At 47.0% G+C, this 17,728-nt stretch overlaps 1 protein-coding gene across 1 annotated transcript in view; it reads right to left on the bottom strand.

Moving 5' to 3' along the window:
- SEC14L1 (SEC14 like lipid binding 1) overlaps positions 1 to 7,420 on the bottom strand; it is a 51,790-nt gene extending 44,370 nt beyond the window's left edge. Inside the window, exons 1-2 of the mRNA XM_027080812.1 lie at positions 7,227 to 7,420; positions 4,643 to 4,735 (exon numbers count right to left, since the gene is read on the bottom strand). Coding sequence (XP_026936613.1) covers positions 4,643 to 4,705 — 63 coding nt within the window. The 5' untranslated portion in view covers positions 4,706 to 4,735; positions 7,227 to 7,420. The remainder of the gene's footprint in view (positions 1 to 4,642; positions 4,736 to 7,226) is intronic.
- Positions 7,421 to 17,728: the final 10,308 nt, after the last annotated feature.

The raw sequence follows: 17,728 nt of genomic DNA, 5'->3' as shown, positions 1-17,728 counted from the left end.
AACTACTACGAAATTTATCAAATGGGTTTTGCATAATTTATGAAGATGTTAAAAAAAAAAAGCCAACTTCATCACAAAAGGGCTTTGCTCCTAAGGGAGGCATTGGTTAACTGAAGGGTCAGAGCATGTTACCTCTTTTCCGTGGAGAAAACATAAATCCCTTGTCTGAAGACAGGCCACAGATCTGAGCTTCAGCCACCAAACCCACTTCCCATATCCTCAGACGAAAAGCTCAAGTGAACAGACACCAGCTGATCAAAGATATCTGAGTGCCCGCTATGTGCTTGGTACCGAAGCTGGAGGGAACAAGGGAAAAAACAAAGCCTCTGCCCTCGAGGAACATACAAAATAGAGAATAAAAGAAACTAATCACCTGCCACTGACTACACCGTTAGTTAAGGAGGAGTCGGAGGAAAGGGAGAGAAACGCGAAGGGCTTCTGAGCAGCATCAGGGAAGCGGGTGGGCCAGTAGGAGTAGGATCAGACAGCTGGGGAAGGTGAGCATCTAACGCGGGGAAGGAAGTGTCAAAAGAAAGGGTGGGGGCAGGAAAAGACACCGAGTGGCAAACAGGGACAGCACAGAATAGAGGTAAACATTCATGCTGGGAAGTTTGCATAATTATGAAATAAACTTAAACAGAGAGGGTAGGACATGAGGGCCCTGAGGAAAAAGCAAAGCAGTTTAGAACGGATATGACTGATAAGAGATCACTTCAACAGAGGGCTGACAAGTGGAAACAGTGTCTGGCAGGAGAACACAGTACGGACCAAAGGGAGGCATGTGTAAGTAAGAAAATAACAGCTCTGGTCATGCCCTCCAAAGGCTGGACCGAAGGCGGTGCTCAGGAGAGAAAGGGACAGAGATGTGACTTGAGGGCACAATCTAAAAGATGCACCTGCTAGGGATACAGATGGCCAAGGGGGTCTGGGAGCACGATGACAGGATGGAGAGAACAGGGAGACTGTGCGGGTGCGGAGAGGAGAGAGCGACGTGACCAAATCCGTCGGATGACAGGAAGCCCACCAGAAACGGGGCTGGACAAGGCAGCGACTCGTGGCACGTCACAGAGAGCAGTGGGGCCTCTCCTGTCACGCGCTCCAACTAGTCCCAACGGCAGCTGTCCCCAGGCGAGAAAAGGATCAGAGACAGGTCCTCACCTCCCCCGCCACTGTGACCACAGAGGCCTCGGCCCGTGCCCCGACCCCCTGCCTCTGCACTTTACTCTGTTCCATGGACTCTCTCTCCTTCGTCCTCCCTCTGTGTCCTTTATGAAAGGGCCATGAACACCAGGAGGGAGAAAGCTGAAAGTTTCAAAATTTGTATTTTACCTCAGAAATTTCAAAATGAAACACTCAAACCCAAGCATCTCGGAACCACGCCTCCCACCTTAAGCCCCTTCTCGGCGGGCACCTCACTAGGCCCGGGTGAGACCACAGATCCTTGAAGGCACAATCCATTGGAATGTTCTTCACTGATTAAGTTCTCCTCCCACAAGTCAGGCAGAGCAGCCCTAGGAAATGTTTCTGGTTGAGCTTGGAAAGGTCACAGACATCTTCAAGGCCAAGAACCCTCATAACACATTCCAGGGTACACATTATGATAAAAAGAACACCGAACTCTCTACCTCAGCTAACTGTGGAAGCTTTAACTTCTCTGAGGCTCAGATGCCTCACCCTCAAAGGGGGCTGAGCTGGGGGACTTCTCAACTCACTGAAGCTCCAACAATTGTTTCTGGGCTCACATCTAACAACAGAATGTCCCTCAGATGCCACAAATGCCTCCTGAAACACCTTCACTTCAATTCTTTTTGTTTACCATTAACATTTACATGATTTCTTAATTCTACCAGTATATTGACCCCAAAACAAATCATCAGTTGTCATTAAATCAATCAAAATCAATTAACATACTTGATACCCACTGTATACCTACTGACATAGGCACTTCCTACCTCAGCATATCCTGGCAATCCTAAATTACAACAAAACTCTTGGTTAAAACAAAGGCCTTAAGTGAACGACAGCATCTCCGCCAGCGGTCATCACAGGACCCTGTAAATTAGGACCTGGATCCACCTGGCAATACCACAAGCTGATCACCTGACGAACACTTCTGTCACTGTCACATGCTGTGATTACTGAAGCACAATCACTTTTTGAGGTTCTCAAAAATATTTCTGTTGAAGCTATACTTCCGTTCTTGCATTAACTATATACCTCTTTGCTCATCCTGAATGAAATGAAAAGAACGTTTTTAGAGTAACTCTTTTATACCACTGTTTTTCATCAACAAGAGAAAAAACAGAGCAAGGAAAATACTGAGGATTTTATGCGTGCAATTACAATCAGAAAAGCGGCAAGTGGCACCACAAAAATCACTACAGGCTTAATAAACATGCACGTCTGTCTCTAATTCTGGAAGGAAAAAGGTAACATTTCATTTTCAGATTAAAAAATAATTTCTAACAACTCAAAAAAAATTTACTACTGCTTAAAACAAAAGCAAGTGAAAAATCAGTTAATTTTAAAAGATTGAGGGGTGGCTGAGAATTTCAATTTCTTCTGTAAATCCATGCATAAAAGTGGCAAGGCAAACTGTACCATTTTGAAAGCTGTAAAGAAAGGAAAATAAGGAAGCTGAACATTAGACAATCAAAATACCTCTTTATTAAAGCTAGTGTCTGCATAAGAGATTAGTCTTTGCCTCAAATGATCAGGGTTGCATCAAGATTTTAAAATCGTCCTTAGCATTCTGGAAAACATAAGACACCAGTCTCATGCCTGCCCGCTCCACTCCCGGGCACCTCCCGGGCTCACTGCCCTCCACGGCCCCACACCAATCCCCCAGCGCCACCAGCCCCTGCCAACCGAAAAGGGATAGGTGACCAAGCCCCACAAGGAACCCACAGGCCGGCCAGCAACCGACTTCCTGGGCCCAGGGGGAAGGACCAGATCTAGTCTCTCTAGAATCTGAACTAGGAAATGTGACAAGAACCGGTCACTTAGAAACTGAAAGAAGGCAACAAGAAATGCCACAAAGGCAAACTGGAGCCAGAGGGGTTATGACCAGCTGAAAAAGCACAGGAGCTGAAGGCGCAGGGGAGGGAAAGGCAGGAGAGAGCAAAGCAGCCTGGTCGTGGTGGGGGGAGAGGCAGATGGAGGAGGCAGAGCCCGGGGCGGGGGTGAGTTCCGGGGACAACTGCTGCCAGGAACCACCCGCCCATGCGGGGCTCTTGGAGCTCAGCCTTGCCGGCTCGCATTCCTGGATTTCTGCGCGATCTCACCGCACACAGCATGTGTTCCACCGACAATACCCGCTCTCAGGCCGGAGTGGGCCTCTGCTCCTTGTGACCAAATGCCAAACCAGCACCCAGAACATGCAAACAGGAAGCAAGCCTTTCTGATAAGCCCTAGATATAAAATACTGAACAGTCCTAGTATTGAAGGAACATACAGAACTAAAGAGTACCCCCCCAACAACAACAAAAAACCCAAACCTCACACCTGATGGAGAAGGGGCACAAGGAAACTTTCTGAGGTAACAGATGGAAAGGTTCTGCATCTTGACAGAGATGCGTGTCACTCTTCAGTGAAAACTGATCAAACTATAAACCTGTGACCATTTCACTGTCTATAAATTATACATCAATTTCAAAAACAGACGCCCTAAGTCTAAATTGTTCCCTTGAGAAGACTTGAGTTTTGTTTTGTTTTCCAAAACTAAATTGATCTGGATAAATCTCACAAACAATGCTGAGCAGGAAGAAGCCATATGCAAAAACACCTGAGTTTCTATTTATACACGGAACAGACACAGAGAAATTCATCTCCGTGTCACAGTCAGAGTAGGGGCTAACTACGCGAGACCAGGAGGAGCCCAGAGGGGCTCTCGTCGGGCTGGAAGGCTCTGGTTTCTCATCGCGGTTCAGACTGACACTTTCATCAGGGCATACTTCACGACAGAGGCATCTTCCTGTACATCCACTTATATTACACCTTAACAATAACACAAAAGAGAAGGGAAAGGAAAGAATACCTTATACTAATCTAAAAGGGATTGGCAAAAAGTTTGTTTTGGGTTTTGGGGGGATTTTTTTGCCTCTAGTGAAATGCTTATTTTGAACCAAACTCCTTAGGCAGTAACAAAGAAAATTAAGACTTTAGTTACCCATTTGTAGAATTCTAATATGACTTATGAATTTGATATTAGCGGAGGAAATTCATTCATCAGAGTCCTTAGAATCTGGTAAATTAAACTCCAGCCTATAGTGTCAGTTCCATATGGTGAACTCATCCATAGTCTAAATGAGCAGCAGAGGGAAAAACCCGCCCTCCACATCCCTTTTCTACTTTAACAAACAAAAAAAGAGCAAAATCCAGAGGAAGAATTATTTAGTCACAATCCCACTTCTGTGTTTTCAAAAGGAGAATTAACTGAAATTCATACATTACCCTAAGGTGAATTATTTTAAAAATAAACATGCAGATTTTGATTTTCAGAGACTTGTAGTTTAAAAACATTTCACAAATTCGATAAAGTTCAAAAGCATAAAAACAGAACAAATAAAAGTGGAGCAACAGGTCCCCAAATTTGAATACCTAAAAAAATAAGAAGCTGAAGAGTAAACTGAAAAGTACTTACAGCCATAATTAATTCAAAGGGGTGTTTATACACCCTCACTGGTGACTGGTATTTTTGCACCATGATTGCAATAAAACAGCAATCCTCTCACACCTGCAAAACACAAACATTTGTGATAAATAAACATGATGTAGAAAAAATTAAATCTGCATTTACACAACATACTACAGTCTAAGGAATCTCAGCGGGTCGTAATTCTATGCACGCAAAGTCAAAAGACGAGGCTTAATTATAGAAGGACAAGGAAAGGCGATAAAGACAGTAAGAAAAGGTGAGAAAAGCCCAAGTGGAGTGAGGGAAGCAGCTCTGGTCTGAGGGCTGGAGGACTCCATTGCCCTACCTGCCTCACCGCCTCTCCAGGGGCTGCCCTGGGTCCTTTCCAGCAGTGAGATGTCATGATTCCATTATTCTGATAACCCATACAATTAGTTCTTGAATCATTTTCTCTTCAACAATTTCCATTAGAAGCCAAATTAAAATGGTGGCACTTCAAGATATTAAGCCCAGGACACACAAAAATAAAAGTGGAAAAAAACACTAGTGTGTCTCAAATTATGGGATATTCCTCAAAAGCTATTTTGAAAGGAAACTTGTCAATCCCCATTTTCTAAGTGCAAGACCACAACTTCAGAGACTTCCCTGGTGGTCCGGTGGTAAAGAATCTGCCTTCCAATGCACGGAAGGTGCGTTCCATCCCTGGTCGGGGAACTAGGATCCCATGGGCCGCGAGGCAACTAAGTCCACGCACCACAACTACTGAGCCTGCGTGCCACAACTAGAGAGAGAAAACCCACACGCCACAGCTAAAGAGAAGCCCGTGCACCGCAACAAAGATCACGCATGCCACAACTAAGACCCCACGCCGCAACTAAGACCCCACGCGGCCAAGAATTAAATTAATTAATTATTATTTTTTTTTTTTTTAAAAGACAACTTCAGGGATCTATCTTCAAATGGCAGAGATACCACCAAGCACTCTGGCTAGAGGCTCCACTGACTTCTCCAGCCTCAAACAGCTGTAATATCAGGAAGCAATCAACTAAGTGCTGAAGCCTACTTCAAAGTCAGGAATCCTCCTGCCAGGGACACATTTACACACTGGCCCCAGCCTACCTGGATTTTTCTGAAAACACACTTTTATTTGGAGTCCTCTATGGGACTTCACTTCCCTATTTAAAAGGGAGGAAGAAAAATAAATCCAGAGAGCCTACCTGTCCTGCGGAGGATAATCATTAAGAATGTTATTTTATGCTGAATATGGTGAGAGGATATTCAGAAGTACAAAATGTAATATCCTCAAGGAGTCCAAAGTCTAGCAGTAAAAAAAGAAAACTTTACGAAGATACGTTTTATATCGTAAGATTCCTACCTATATTATTACATTTAAACAGGTCTGGAACCTCCTCTGGTATGTTTCGCATATCTCTCAGAGAGAACAGGTTCTGGCGGAAAACAGCCATATCTGGCACTCTGAAAACTGCTAAAGAATAACTCTGGGAGACCTCAAGCAAGTCATTTGACTTCCCCCGGACTCAGATCCACCTCTGCAAAGTGAGGTTTGGGGTGAGATAATCTTGAAAGACTTCCAGCTCTAAAATCATGAGACTCAGAGACAAACTCCTGAATCCACCACAATCAACTGGAATGCTGTCATTAATCTTGATTCTGGGACTGGCAGGTCCTGGTGCGCTGGGACCGTGTTCTATAATCTTGATTCTGGGACTGGCAGGTCCTGGTGCGCTGGGACCGCGTTCTATTTAGTTTTGCCAACCTGATAATGCCGGTGCACGGCAGGAATTCAACAACCTTTTAAATTTTTAATTAGGAAAATTAATTTTAGGGTGTCTCCCACAAAAGGAGAGGGTGATTACGGAGTATCAAAGGGGGTGGGGGGAGAATGTAAAAAAAAAAAGTAATGCTCGGTTAAGACTCGGTAACACCCATTCGGGATTCCGCTGCCCGGCAGAACCCAAAGCGACTACGCTCGAGAACCTGCTAATTCACGAGCTTCTGAACTCCTGCCAGTTCCCAGCTTCCGATGCTCTGGTCCGAAAAAACGTCCTACGTGGGAATCCGGAGTTACAACCGCCAAGTGGCACCGTGGACCAGGGCAACCTCTACTGCATGACAATCGGTGCTTAAAAATTAGCCAATGGCCAAACCCAGTGAGTCCACCCCGAGCAGGCTCAAGGGGCAGCCGGGCCCTCCGTTCGATCCGGGGGTCCGGCGCGGCGGCCCCTCGGGCCCCCAGCCCCGGCCGACCCGGGGAGGTGCGCCAGAGGCCGGCTGGGACCCCAAACTCCGCTTCCCCCAGGAGGGGTCCCGGGTGGGAATATCGACGGGTGGAGGCGGGGAGGGGGCGACCAATACAGTAGGAGCGGCGCGGGGGTCGGCGGGCCGGAGGCGGGCGGGAAGACAGTCCGCTCCCGAGTCGGGGAGCCGGGGGGAGCCGGGGAGAGCCGAGGGGAGCCGAGGGGCCGGGGAAGGGTAGGCAAGGCGGGGAGGCGGAGGCGAGAGCCTCGCGCCTCCCGGAGGGGCCGGGCCGGGGGCGCGCTCGGAGCCCGCCACGGAGACGCGCGCCTACCTCTTGTCAGAAGGGCCGGGCCGGGGATGCGGGGCGGCGGGGGTAGCTCATGCCGGCGGCTCCGCGGCGCCGTCGCCGTTCCACTGCAGGCGGCGGCAGCTCAGCAGCCGGTTCCGGGGAGTGGGCCGTGGGGCGGGAGCCGGAGGGGCCCAGCGAGGCTCCTGTGGTTGTTACGGGTGACGGGGAGGGCGGGGCCGGGCGAAGGGGTACGCGTGCGCGAAAGCGGCCGAGGGGCAGAGGCAGGAGCGACGACGGTTGCTAGGAAGGGGGGAGGGGTGACAACCTGGGCCGAGCCGAGCTGCGCAGGCGCCAACTCCAGGCCGGAGGGCGTGGGAGGACCTCGCAGTAGGCGTCGGCCCAGAAGCAAGGCAGGTCTACCCAAAGGCGCTTGGCCGCACCCAGATTTGCGTCACGGGGCGGGCCTAGTGTGGGGGGCGGGGCTCGCGAGTAGCTGGGCGGAGGCTGCCGAGACAAAAAAGGGGCGTCCAGCAGTGGCCCCGGGGCGTTCCGCTGACTTGGAACTGGGAAGTCTGCGAGGCATCAAAATAGCCCGGGCCTTCCGGCTTTGCGGGTGCTCAGGGCCGAGCTGGTCTGTCTGATCGGCGCAGGAGGCTCCCCGTACTTCCTCATCTTTTGTTGACTTCTGCGGTGCCCTGACCACATTCTCGCCGAGTAATGCAGATGAGGCAAACGCCAGGGCTGGGGAGGGACTGGGTGGGACCCAGCAGCATCTTGTCAACACGTCCGAGTTGTTCGATGGACCTAAGACAAGTGGATCTGGCGTTTCGGCAAGAGCTCCAACTTTGAAGCACAAGTGTGATGCACACTGAGACATTTAGGGGTTCTTAAGAGGAGCTAATGACTAGAGAAGGACAGTACGCATGTCCACCCACACAACAAAGATGGTTTTATAGCCAACATACAGTTTCTCCATCAATGTCACTGTTGTTCCGTTTGCGTTAGTCACCCTCGGTGGCTGTGCCTTTGACGCTGCCAGTGCACAGCACATTTTTGGAACAGTTTCGGAATTTCCTTCAGGGCCAGTTTACCAGCCACACAAGAAAATCATTCATTACTTGATCACACCTTGTTTTTCACCTCAAACCATCATTTTTCCAGCTTGATCACCCACCCTGCTTACTAGACTCAGCTAGGGCTGGCTTTTGCCTGTTTGTGAAAATCACATCCACCTTCAAAAGATGGTCCGAGAAAGAGACAACCCAGTAAACAGCAGCACTTATGAAATGGTCTCGCCCCAAAATTGACCTGATCTGATAAGCCTCTAGATGGCAACGGCCAATGTACAAGAAATAGGAACAGAGGAACATGTTAAATAATACCAGGCGGAAATAATCAGCCAAGCATAAATCATGGGAAATACTGCATGACAAACACATTCCTTATCAAAGTACAAAGGAAAAAATAGGGAAAGCGCCACACTACAGATCAAAAGAGATTGAGAAATTTATTGAGCCATACACTCATGATTTGTTTGCTTTTTTATGTATATATTATACTTCAATTAAAATTTTTTTTCACAGTTAAAAGTACATTGTTGAAAAATCCAAACTGTAAGAATCATCACCTGCCATTATTACATTAACATTTAAATAAATAGGCATTTTTAACAAACATTTAGACACTCAAAAACTGAAAAAAAAGAGGGCAGGATTTATAAATACATAAATACCCACGTATGCTTTTAGAATGGTAGCTACTGGAGGAATGAGACTTTTTTTTTTTTTTATCTAGGCTGCACTGGGTCTTAGTTGCAGCATGGAATCTTCGTTGCGGCATGCGGGATCTTTAGTTGTGGCATGCATGTGGGATATAGTTCCCCCACCAGAGATCAAACCCAGGCCCCCTGCATTGGAAGCATGGAGTCTTACCCACTGGACCACCAGGGATGTCCCAGAATGAGACTTTTTAAAACGCCAATCTAGACAAGATTTTCTTCCATTCCAATGCCTCTTTCCTACACGTTGGTGATACCAAGAGCTTAAAAGAGCCATTGTTGTCAATGTGGGCATTCATGCCAGCCTCCTGTTCCAGTCTGCAGCTGATGATGAAAATGTGATGAATCTTCTGCCTTAGCTTTGATGCTTTTTCATTAATTCACTTCTGGTAGTAAACTGTGACTGGTCTGCCACTTCAACGTCATCAGCCATTTCCATCACGTTGCCTAAAAGGTCTGTTGTAACTGTAACCCAGGAAGAAGTGGTTGGCCCAGACAATGGAGAGGGACAGCAGCTGGCCAGGCAGCGGTAGATGCTGGGTGGGTCGCGGTAGTCGGACAGGTGACACAGGATGAATTCCATGTGGACCTTCCATTGCTTCTCGCTCTCTAAGTGGGAGAATTGCTCCCTGAAGTTGGTTGCCTGCCACACCCCTGAAAGCAGCTCCTCCGCTGTGGTGCCCACCCTTCAATTAAAATTTCTAAAAAAAAAAAAACCCAGATACTTGAGGTAGCAACCAATTGCAATATATGAACTTTATTTCCATCTTGATTTTAATAAAATAGTAAAAGAAACTTTTATGAAACAGGGTAACTTAAACATTATTAACAAGAAATTATTATTGGCAAACAAAAAGGTCCGACTATAGCACAGAGAACTATGCAATATCTTGGAATAAACCATAATGGAAAAGAATATTTTTGAAAAGGTATATATATGTATAACTGAATCACTTTACTGTACGGCAGTAATTAACACAACATTGTAAATCAACTATACGTCAATAAAAAATAACTAAAACATTATTATTAATTGTTTAGGTGGGATAATGGTATTATGGCTAATATTGATATCTCTTAAAGAAGCCTTCTCTTTTTAGGAATACACGCTGAAATATTTGGGGGTGAAATGATGTGATCTCTGGGATTAGTGTCGGAATAATCCAGATGGGGAAAGAAAGGAGGAAGGGCCTACATGAAATAAGGTTGGTTGTAAATTGATCATTGTTTATTATATTCCTCTGTACACTTTTGTATGTGCTTGAAGTTACCTACAGGAAAATATTTTTAACAGAAAAGATGGTTTGTCACCACTGAGGATGCCAAATCATGGCATAATCACAAATGAGGTATTGAAAAATGTCTCAAGAAAATAAGATACACAAACAGTAATCCCAGGGCCTGACCTGGATCACATGCCCATCCCTGAACCAATCTTTTGATCAGGGGGATCCAGAGGTCTCACTTTGCAGTTCTGGGTCATGTGATCTTAACATCTTTATTGGAGTATAATTGCTTTACATTGTTGTGTTAGTTTCTGCTGTATAACAAAGTGAATCAGCTATATGTATACATATATCACCACGTCCCCTCCCTCTTGCGTCTCCCTCCCACTCTCCGTATCCCACCCCTCTAGGTGGGAGCAAAGCACCCACCTAGCAAAGCACCGAGCTGATCTCCCTGTGCTATGCAGCTACTTCCCACTAGCTATCTGTTTGACATTTGGTAGTGTATATATGTCCATGCTACTTCCTCATTTCGTCCCAGCTTACCCTTCCCGCTCCCTGTGTCCTCAAGTCCATTCTCTACATCTGCGTCTTTATTCCTGTCCTGCCCCTAGGTTCATGAGAACCTTTTTTTTTTTTTAGATTCCATATATATGCGTTAGCATATGGTATTTGTTTTTGTCTTTCTGACTTACTTCACTCTGTATGACAGACTCTAAGTCCATCCACCTCACTACAAAAAACTCAATTTCGTTTCTTTTTATGGCTGAGTAATATTCCATTGTATATATGTGCCACATCTTCTTTATCCATTCATCTGTCGATGGACACTTAGGTTGCTCCCATGTTCTGGCTATTGTAAATGGTGCTGCAGTGAACATTGTGGTACATGACTCTTTTTGAATTATGGTTTTCTCAGGGTATATGCCCAGTATTGGGGTTGCTAGGTCATATGGTAGTTCTATTTTTAGTTTTTTAAGGAACCTCCATACTACAAATTGTATCTTTATTTTATTTTTTTTAGAACATTCAAACTTTTTTTTTTAATATATGGCAAAATTTAAAAGTCTGATAATTTGGGGGTTTTGGGGTTTTTTTAAATTAATTTTTATTGGAATACAGTCGATTTACAATGTTGTGTTAGTTTCAGGTGTACAGCAAAGTGAATCGGTTATACATATACATATATCCACTCTTTTTAAAGTCCTTTTCCCATATAGGTCATTATAGAGTATTGAGTAGAGTTCCCTGTGCTATACAGTAGGCTCTTATTAGTTATCTATTTTATATATAGTAACGTATATATGTCAATCCCAATCTCCTAATTTATCCCTCCCTCCCCTTTCCCCCTTGTTAACCATAAGTTTGTTTTCTACATCTGTAACTCTATTCCTGTTTTGTAAATAAATCCATTTGTACCATTTTTTTAGATTCCACATATAAGTGATATCACATGATATTTGTCTTTCTCTGTCTGACTTACTTCACTCAGTATGACAATCTCTAGGTCCATCCATGTTGCTGCAAATGGCATTATTTCATTCTTTTTTATGGCTGAGTGATATTCCATTGTGTATATATGTACCACATCTTCTATATACGTTCCTCAGTCGATGGACATTTAGGTTGCTTCCATGTCCTGGCTATTGTAAATAGAGCTGCAATGAACGTTGGGGTGCATGTATCTTTTGGAATTATAGTTTTCTCCAGATATATGCCCAGGAGTGGGACTGCTGGATCATATGGTAGCTCTATTTTTAGTTTTTTAAGGAAACTCCTCACTGTTCTCCATAGTGGCTGTACCAATTTGTATTCCCACATGAATAGTATCTTTAAGTAGTATAATTAAGATACGTGAACAGATCCCCAAGGCCAGTAATTTGAAGGAAACAACACTCATCTAGATGCATAAGTTATGGTATGTTTGATTGTTTTACAATCAGTTCTAGGGATTTCCGTGGTGGTCCAGCGGTTAAGACTCCACGCTCCCAATGCAGGAGGCCTGGGTTCCAGGGAACTAGATGCCGCATGCCACAGCTAAGATCCCGGATGCCGCGACTGAAAGATCCTGCATGCCGCAACTAAGACCCAGCATAGCCAAATAAATAAATAAATATTTTAAAATAAAAATAAATAAAATCAGTTCTATTGGGTGTGTATCCAAAATCTATAAGAAACAGTACTGTGCACCGCGCTTCAGAGTTAAGCAGAAAGATCCGGTCCTTTTAACACACGCGCATGGAGTCCTTATTATGTGTCAGACGCTGTGTGAGGCATAAAGATGAGCACGTATGGAGGGGGAAGTGGAGAAGTGTATCGGGATCAGGTCTGGCTGCCGGTGACCAAAAGGCCAAAGTAAAAGTGCCTTGACAAGATAGAAGTCTGTGTCCCTTGCTTGTGAATGGAGTCCAGGGTGGGAATGACACCTCCACCGTCACCGTCAATGGCCAACTCCCAAAAGGCCACCAGAATGGGGATGCAGGTGGCCTCAGGTCTCATCATCAGGGACATGGGTTCCTTCTGTCTTGCTGCTTTGCCATCATCATGATGTATCCTGTACCTCCGGCAAGTAGGAGGAAAGGCTGAAGAGGATCAAATGTCCTTCCTCGAACGATGCTTCCTTGGAAGCAGTGTGTGCGCGTACAGTAGTGGGTGTGTGACAAGCAGAGCAAAGGACAGCGCAGCAGCACAGACCACGCTGTTGCTCCTGTGTTCAGCTGCGCACCTGCTCTCTTCCTCAGACAGACTCTCTGTAAGGTCATATTATGAGAGTATCTGAAACACCTTGAGGGAGTCCCCAGCGTGAGGAGCATGTGTGTCCCCTCTTACTTGGTAGATGGAAGCCCTGCCGGGTACTGTGTAAAGGCCATTTATCCGGTGTCTTTGTGATGGAAACGGAGGATTCCCAAGCTCTGGCCTCCACAGCAAGACACTCTGGTTCCTTTGGGTTCTCAGCTGAGCCCCCACTAGGAGCCCGAGTGTGACGCTGCCTTTCCTGGTGGCACTCTGGCTGACGACAGGATGCGGCATCTACAGCCTGGACACAGACCCTGTGGCCTGTTACATCTTCCCCAGCAGGATTAACCTGAGCTGGGGTCACTGTTACTGGTCCCTCCGACCACATCTTCTCCATTGATCTTAGCACAATATGAAGAGTCATCCCAAGGAAAGCATGGGAAGTTGTTGACACCAAGAGGATTGGGTCATTGCAGGAAAGACACTGGGAGACAAGTGACGGTCTTAGCTAAAATTTCAGCCTGCAGAACCCAACCTCTTCCCCACAACAGCGAGATACGTAGGAGGTGAGTCTGAATGACCCCTTTGAACATTACTAAGAGGCAGGGTCAATGAAACATTTAGGCTGTGCTGAGAACACCTCGTCCTGATTCTCTGGTAGCCCTACCCACCTTGGCATTTGCACCTTGCACTTTGGCCAGCTACTGGGACGTGTCAGGTCTCTTCCACTTCTGGAAGGGATCATTTTCTCATTTGGTAGTAAAAGGGTAAAAGACAGCCTTGCAAGGCATGACAGATTATCCTGACATGGACCAGCTGGCAAAGTTTCCAGCCTGGAAAAGTACGAAAAATATAGGTTACCCTACAGGCACAATTTCTTCCTCCTGCTCTGGCAGTCATCCAGTGGTCTTGAGCTAACACCATTGCATCATACCCAACCTGGGAAAACTTCAGGCCCAGAAACCAGATCTGCAAAAGTTATCATCCAGCCTTACATGTTTCTAAAATATTTCATTGCAACCTGGAGAGGCAAAGCTCCGCATATCTTAATTGATTTCCCCACCTCAGAGTCTTTCCTCTTCCAAGGCACTCTCCATGCTGCTGGCAAAATTCTCTTTCAAACACACACACACACACACACACACACACACACACTCACTCACTCCTTTGCTCAAAATCTAACACTGACAACAGAGATAAATTTAAGCTTCAAAGCCTGCCATCCGAGGTCTTCTATAAATCTTTCCTCTGTCCAGAATGATTTTAGTTTCATCTCCACTTTATCTGCTCATTTATTCATTCCTTCGTTAACTCAGCAAACATGTATTCAGCCCCGTCATTTATTCAGACACCATATTTAGCACAGGAGTGTGGGAAGATCTACTATATAAAAACAGATTTTCCTTCAAGGAGCTCAGCCTACTGCATGGGAGAGACATGTAAACAGTGAGGACCACACAGCCTCTTAAGCTCTGTGACCCCTCCCTACAGCCGTTCCTTTTCCTCTCCTTCTCCTCTGTGTCCTTCCACTGTAAGGCACACTGCCTGAAATGAGACTGTAAATGAATCGGGTCTGTCTCTCCCCTCCCGTTGTGAGTTGCTTGGGTCCTGGGATCACATCCACTCTCACGTTCTTCTGCCTATGCGCTTGGCATTTTCCAGAACCCTATCAAATACTGGTTGGGTTGAAGCGATGAGTCTTCAATGAGGCCTCGATTCTGTGTGCGTTAAACACGTCTCTCCACCCCCTGCACTGAGCTGATGCGTCCTTGGGAGACGTGCTCTCGGCACCTCACCCCACCCCCCTGTGCTGTCCTCTGTGTCACCAAGCGAGGACATCAAGCTTAGGGAAGCAGCCCAGCTTAAGAGAATTGCTGCCGTGTGCCCTGGAAAGCATAGCACTCATCCAGTGAGATTTAGGACAAGAAAGGATGACCTGAGCCCTTTTAGCTTCTGGCTCAGAGGAATAAAAATAGGCAACGCAATCAGACTTTTTTTTGCTTTGTTTCTCTCACAAAATATTGTCCTTGCTTCTCCTACCCCGGTGCAGCTGTGTGGCGCTTTCATCGGCCAGATGGAGGCTTAGATTAGCAAGTCAGCAACTCATCCCCGGCTACTCCACCTTGGGTCATACCAGGTGGGCGGGGTGGGGGGGGTAGCCTCGCACAAGGAAAGGAGCGCTAAGAAGGGACAGACCAAAGGCCACAGAACAAGGGGGGACCGGGTGAGGATAAGAAGCAGAGCGCCCCAAATTCGATTAGTAAAACAATTTTCCCAAGGCTAAATATGGACGAGAACCTCTTCAACCTCAGTTCTGTGGGCAGAGACTGGACTGCGCAAGGAAGAGACGGACAGGGCCCATCCGAGCCCAGAGCTCCCCCCCTTCCTCCTTGACGTGGGTGAAAGACAGGGCCACGGCAGACCCCCAAATCGCCTATCCCCCCAACCGCTTTTTGTCTGTGGGGGGAGTGTTTATTTGGGGTGCATCCCACAGCCAGGCATCTTACAGCTCTGCCTCCAGAATATTCTGTGACCTCCTGCTGAGAATCACACATCTGCTCATTTCACACCTGCTGAAAATTCCATCTCCCCTCCCTTCCCACCATGGCAGGGCCTGTGTGCCTGACTGGGCCACCTTAGTAGCCCAAAGCAGCTTTTAGGATTTTTCTTTTCTAAAGGGAAAGAAAACAAAACAAAACAAGTTTTTTAAAGTCGGAAGTTGACGGGATTTGGTGTCAGAAACATGTATCTCACAGGGTTGCTAAGCTGAGATAAGAAAATATTTGTGAAAACACTTTGGAAATGGATAGGCTGTATGTAAATGCTTCCCACAGACAGGCATCCTACACAGCTCTGCCTCCGGAATGTTCTCTAAGCATAGATTATTCTCCTGCCTACCCCTGTGCTTGGTTACCAGCATCAACCTCTACTATTTAGATAAGTCCTTCCCGCATCTTAAATTTCCCCCAAACGGAAAAATAATATGAAGAGTGTTGTTCAAAAGATCAGTCCTCACTTGAATGGCTGTAAGCACAGACATGCCAAAACAATATGGGGTCTTTCTTGGTAAACCACTTTCCGTAATTACAAGCTACATAGGACTTGAAAGGATCAGGGGACGCATGCAGAGATGGTCATCTTGCTTAGCTGGATACAGCAGTCCCTGCCACCCTCCAAATTCACAAAGCTCACTGGAGCACATGCCCAAGCGTGAATGCATAACTGATCCTAACAGGGACGTTCCTGGCAGCCTTGCTCCGCCGTGACGTCTGACAAGTACTGTGCTCCTGCCAGAGAGTGACCCTCGGCTGCCTCCGGGACACCAGCCAACCTTCTGCTGCTCCCCAGAAACGTGCAACACTCTGATGCAAAACCAGGAGCCTGCTCGCCCTCACTCCTTACCCCCAGGGACACAAGCTACACCTCTGAACTTTACTCAGCAGGTTTACCACCTAGGCTCAGGAAACACCTGGGGCTGGTGTGTTAGTTTCCTGGGACTGCGGTGACAAACTGCCACAAACCAGGTGCCTTAAAACAATAGAAATTGATTCTCTCACAGTTCTGGAGGGAAAGTCAAGGTGCTGGCAGAGCCGTGCTCCCTCCTGAGGCTCTAGGGGAGGTCACTTCCTGCCTCTTCCAGCTTCTCGGGCCCCAGGCATCCCATGTCTTAGGGCTGCATTCATGTCCTCTAGTCTCTGCATCTGCCTTTTCCCTGTGTGTCTCTGAATGTCCTTTCTCTATAAGGACACCAGTCTTTGGATTTAGGGCCCCCCCCCCCAAATCCACAACGATCTCCTCTCCCTTCCAGATCCTCAACTTAACTGTATCTGCAAAGACCCTATTTCCAAATAAGGCCATGTTCCCAGCTACCTGGGGTTAGGACTTGGACACATCTTTTGGGGGGAACCCCCATTCCACCCTCTACAGTTGGTTAGAACCAAAGTCCAGTTGGAGAGAAGGGGGCACTTCCTGCACGCTCCCCTTTCACTGCATCACCGGTTCAGCCTGAAGCTGAGAAGAAGGTGCTTGCAACCCATGGGAGGGCCTCCAGGACTCCGAGGGCACGTGCTTTTGCCTAACCCACAACAAGCGTGGCTTTAAGGAAAGTGAGGCCAAAAGAAGTTTAAGGCGGGCCTACAGTCCACTTTAAGGCCCGGGCTCTGAAAGAGCCAGAGAAAAAAGACCATGCTCTCAGGACTTCCCTGGTGGTGCAGTGGTTAAAAATCCGCCTGCCTGTGCAGGGGACACGAGTTCCAACCCTGGTCAGGGAAGATCCCACATGCCTCGGAGCAGCTAAGCGCACAAGCCACAACTACTGAGCCTGTGCTCTAGAGCCCGTGCTCAGCAACAAGAGAAGCCATGGCAATAAGAAGCCCGTGCACGGCAATGAAGAGCAGCCCCCTCTCGCGGCAACTAGAAAAAGCCCGTGCACAGCAACGAAGGCTCAACGCAGCCAAATAAGTAAATAAATAAATAACAATTAAAAACAAACAAACAAAAAAGACCCTGCTGTCCTTGGCTCCCGGGGCAGCCTCCACGGTGGGTGGGCCGTGCTCAGTGGCTCACCACATGCATCTGCAGAGGAGCTCGTCCCCGAAACCCGCTTGGGCACACAAAGGGCTTCTCTGAGGACCAGCCTCTTGGCAGCTCTGGGGAGCCTTCCAGGAACCTCTGTGATGCTGGCAACCTGGGCTCATTCTACACCCAGGGAAACTGAGGCACAAGGAAGCCTGCTTAATCCCCACAGAGAATTCGGATCTTTGGAGGCAGTGGGTGGTGCCTCTCACCCCATATGGTAACTGAAT

This window comes from Aethalodelphis obliquidens, unplaced genomic scaffold (genome assembly GCF_003676395.1).
Source record: "Aethalodelphis obliquidens isolate GAN/ISIS:26980383/991018 unplaced genomic scaffold, ASM367639v1 scaffold44, whole genome shotgun sequence".
Lineage (NCBI taxonomy): Eukaryota > Metazoa > Chordata > Mammalia > Artiodactyla > Delphinidae > Aethalodelphis > Aethalodelphis obliquidens.
Note: the sequence above shows the minus strand (reverse complement) of the source record. Positions and strands in the feature narration are given on the sequence as shown.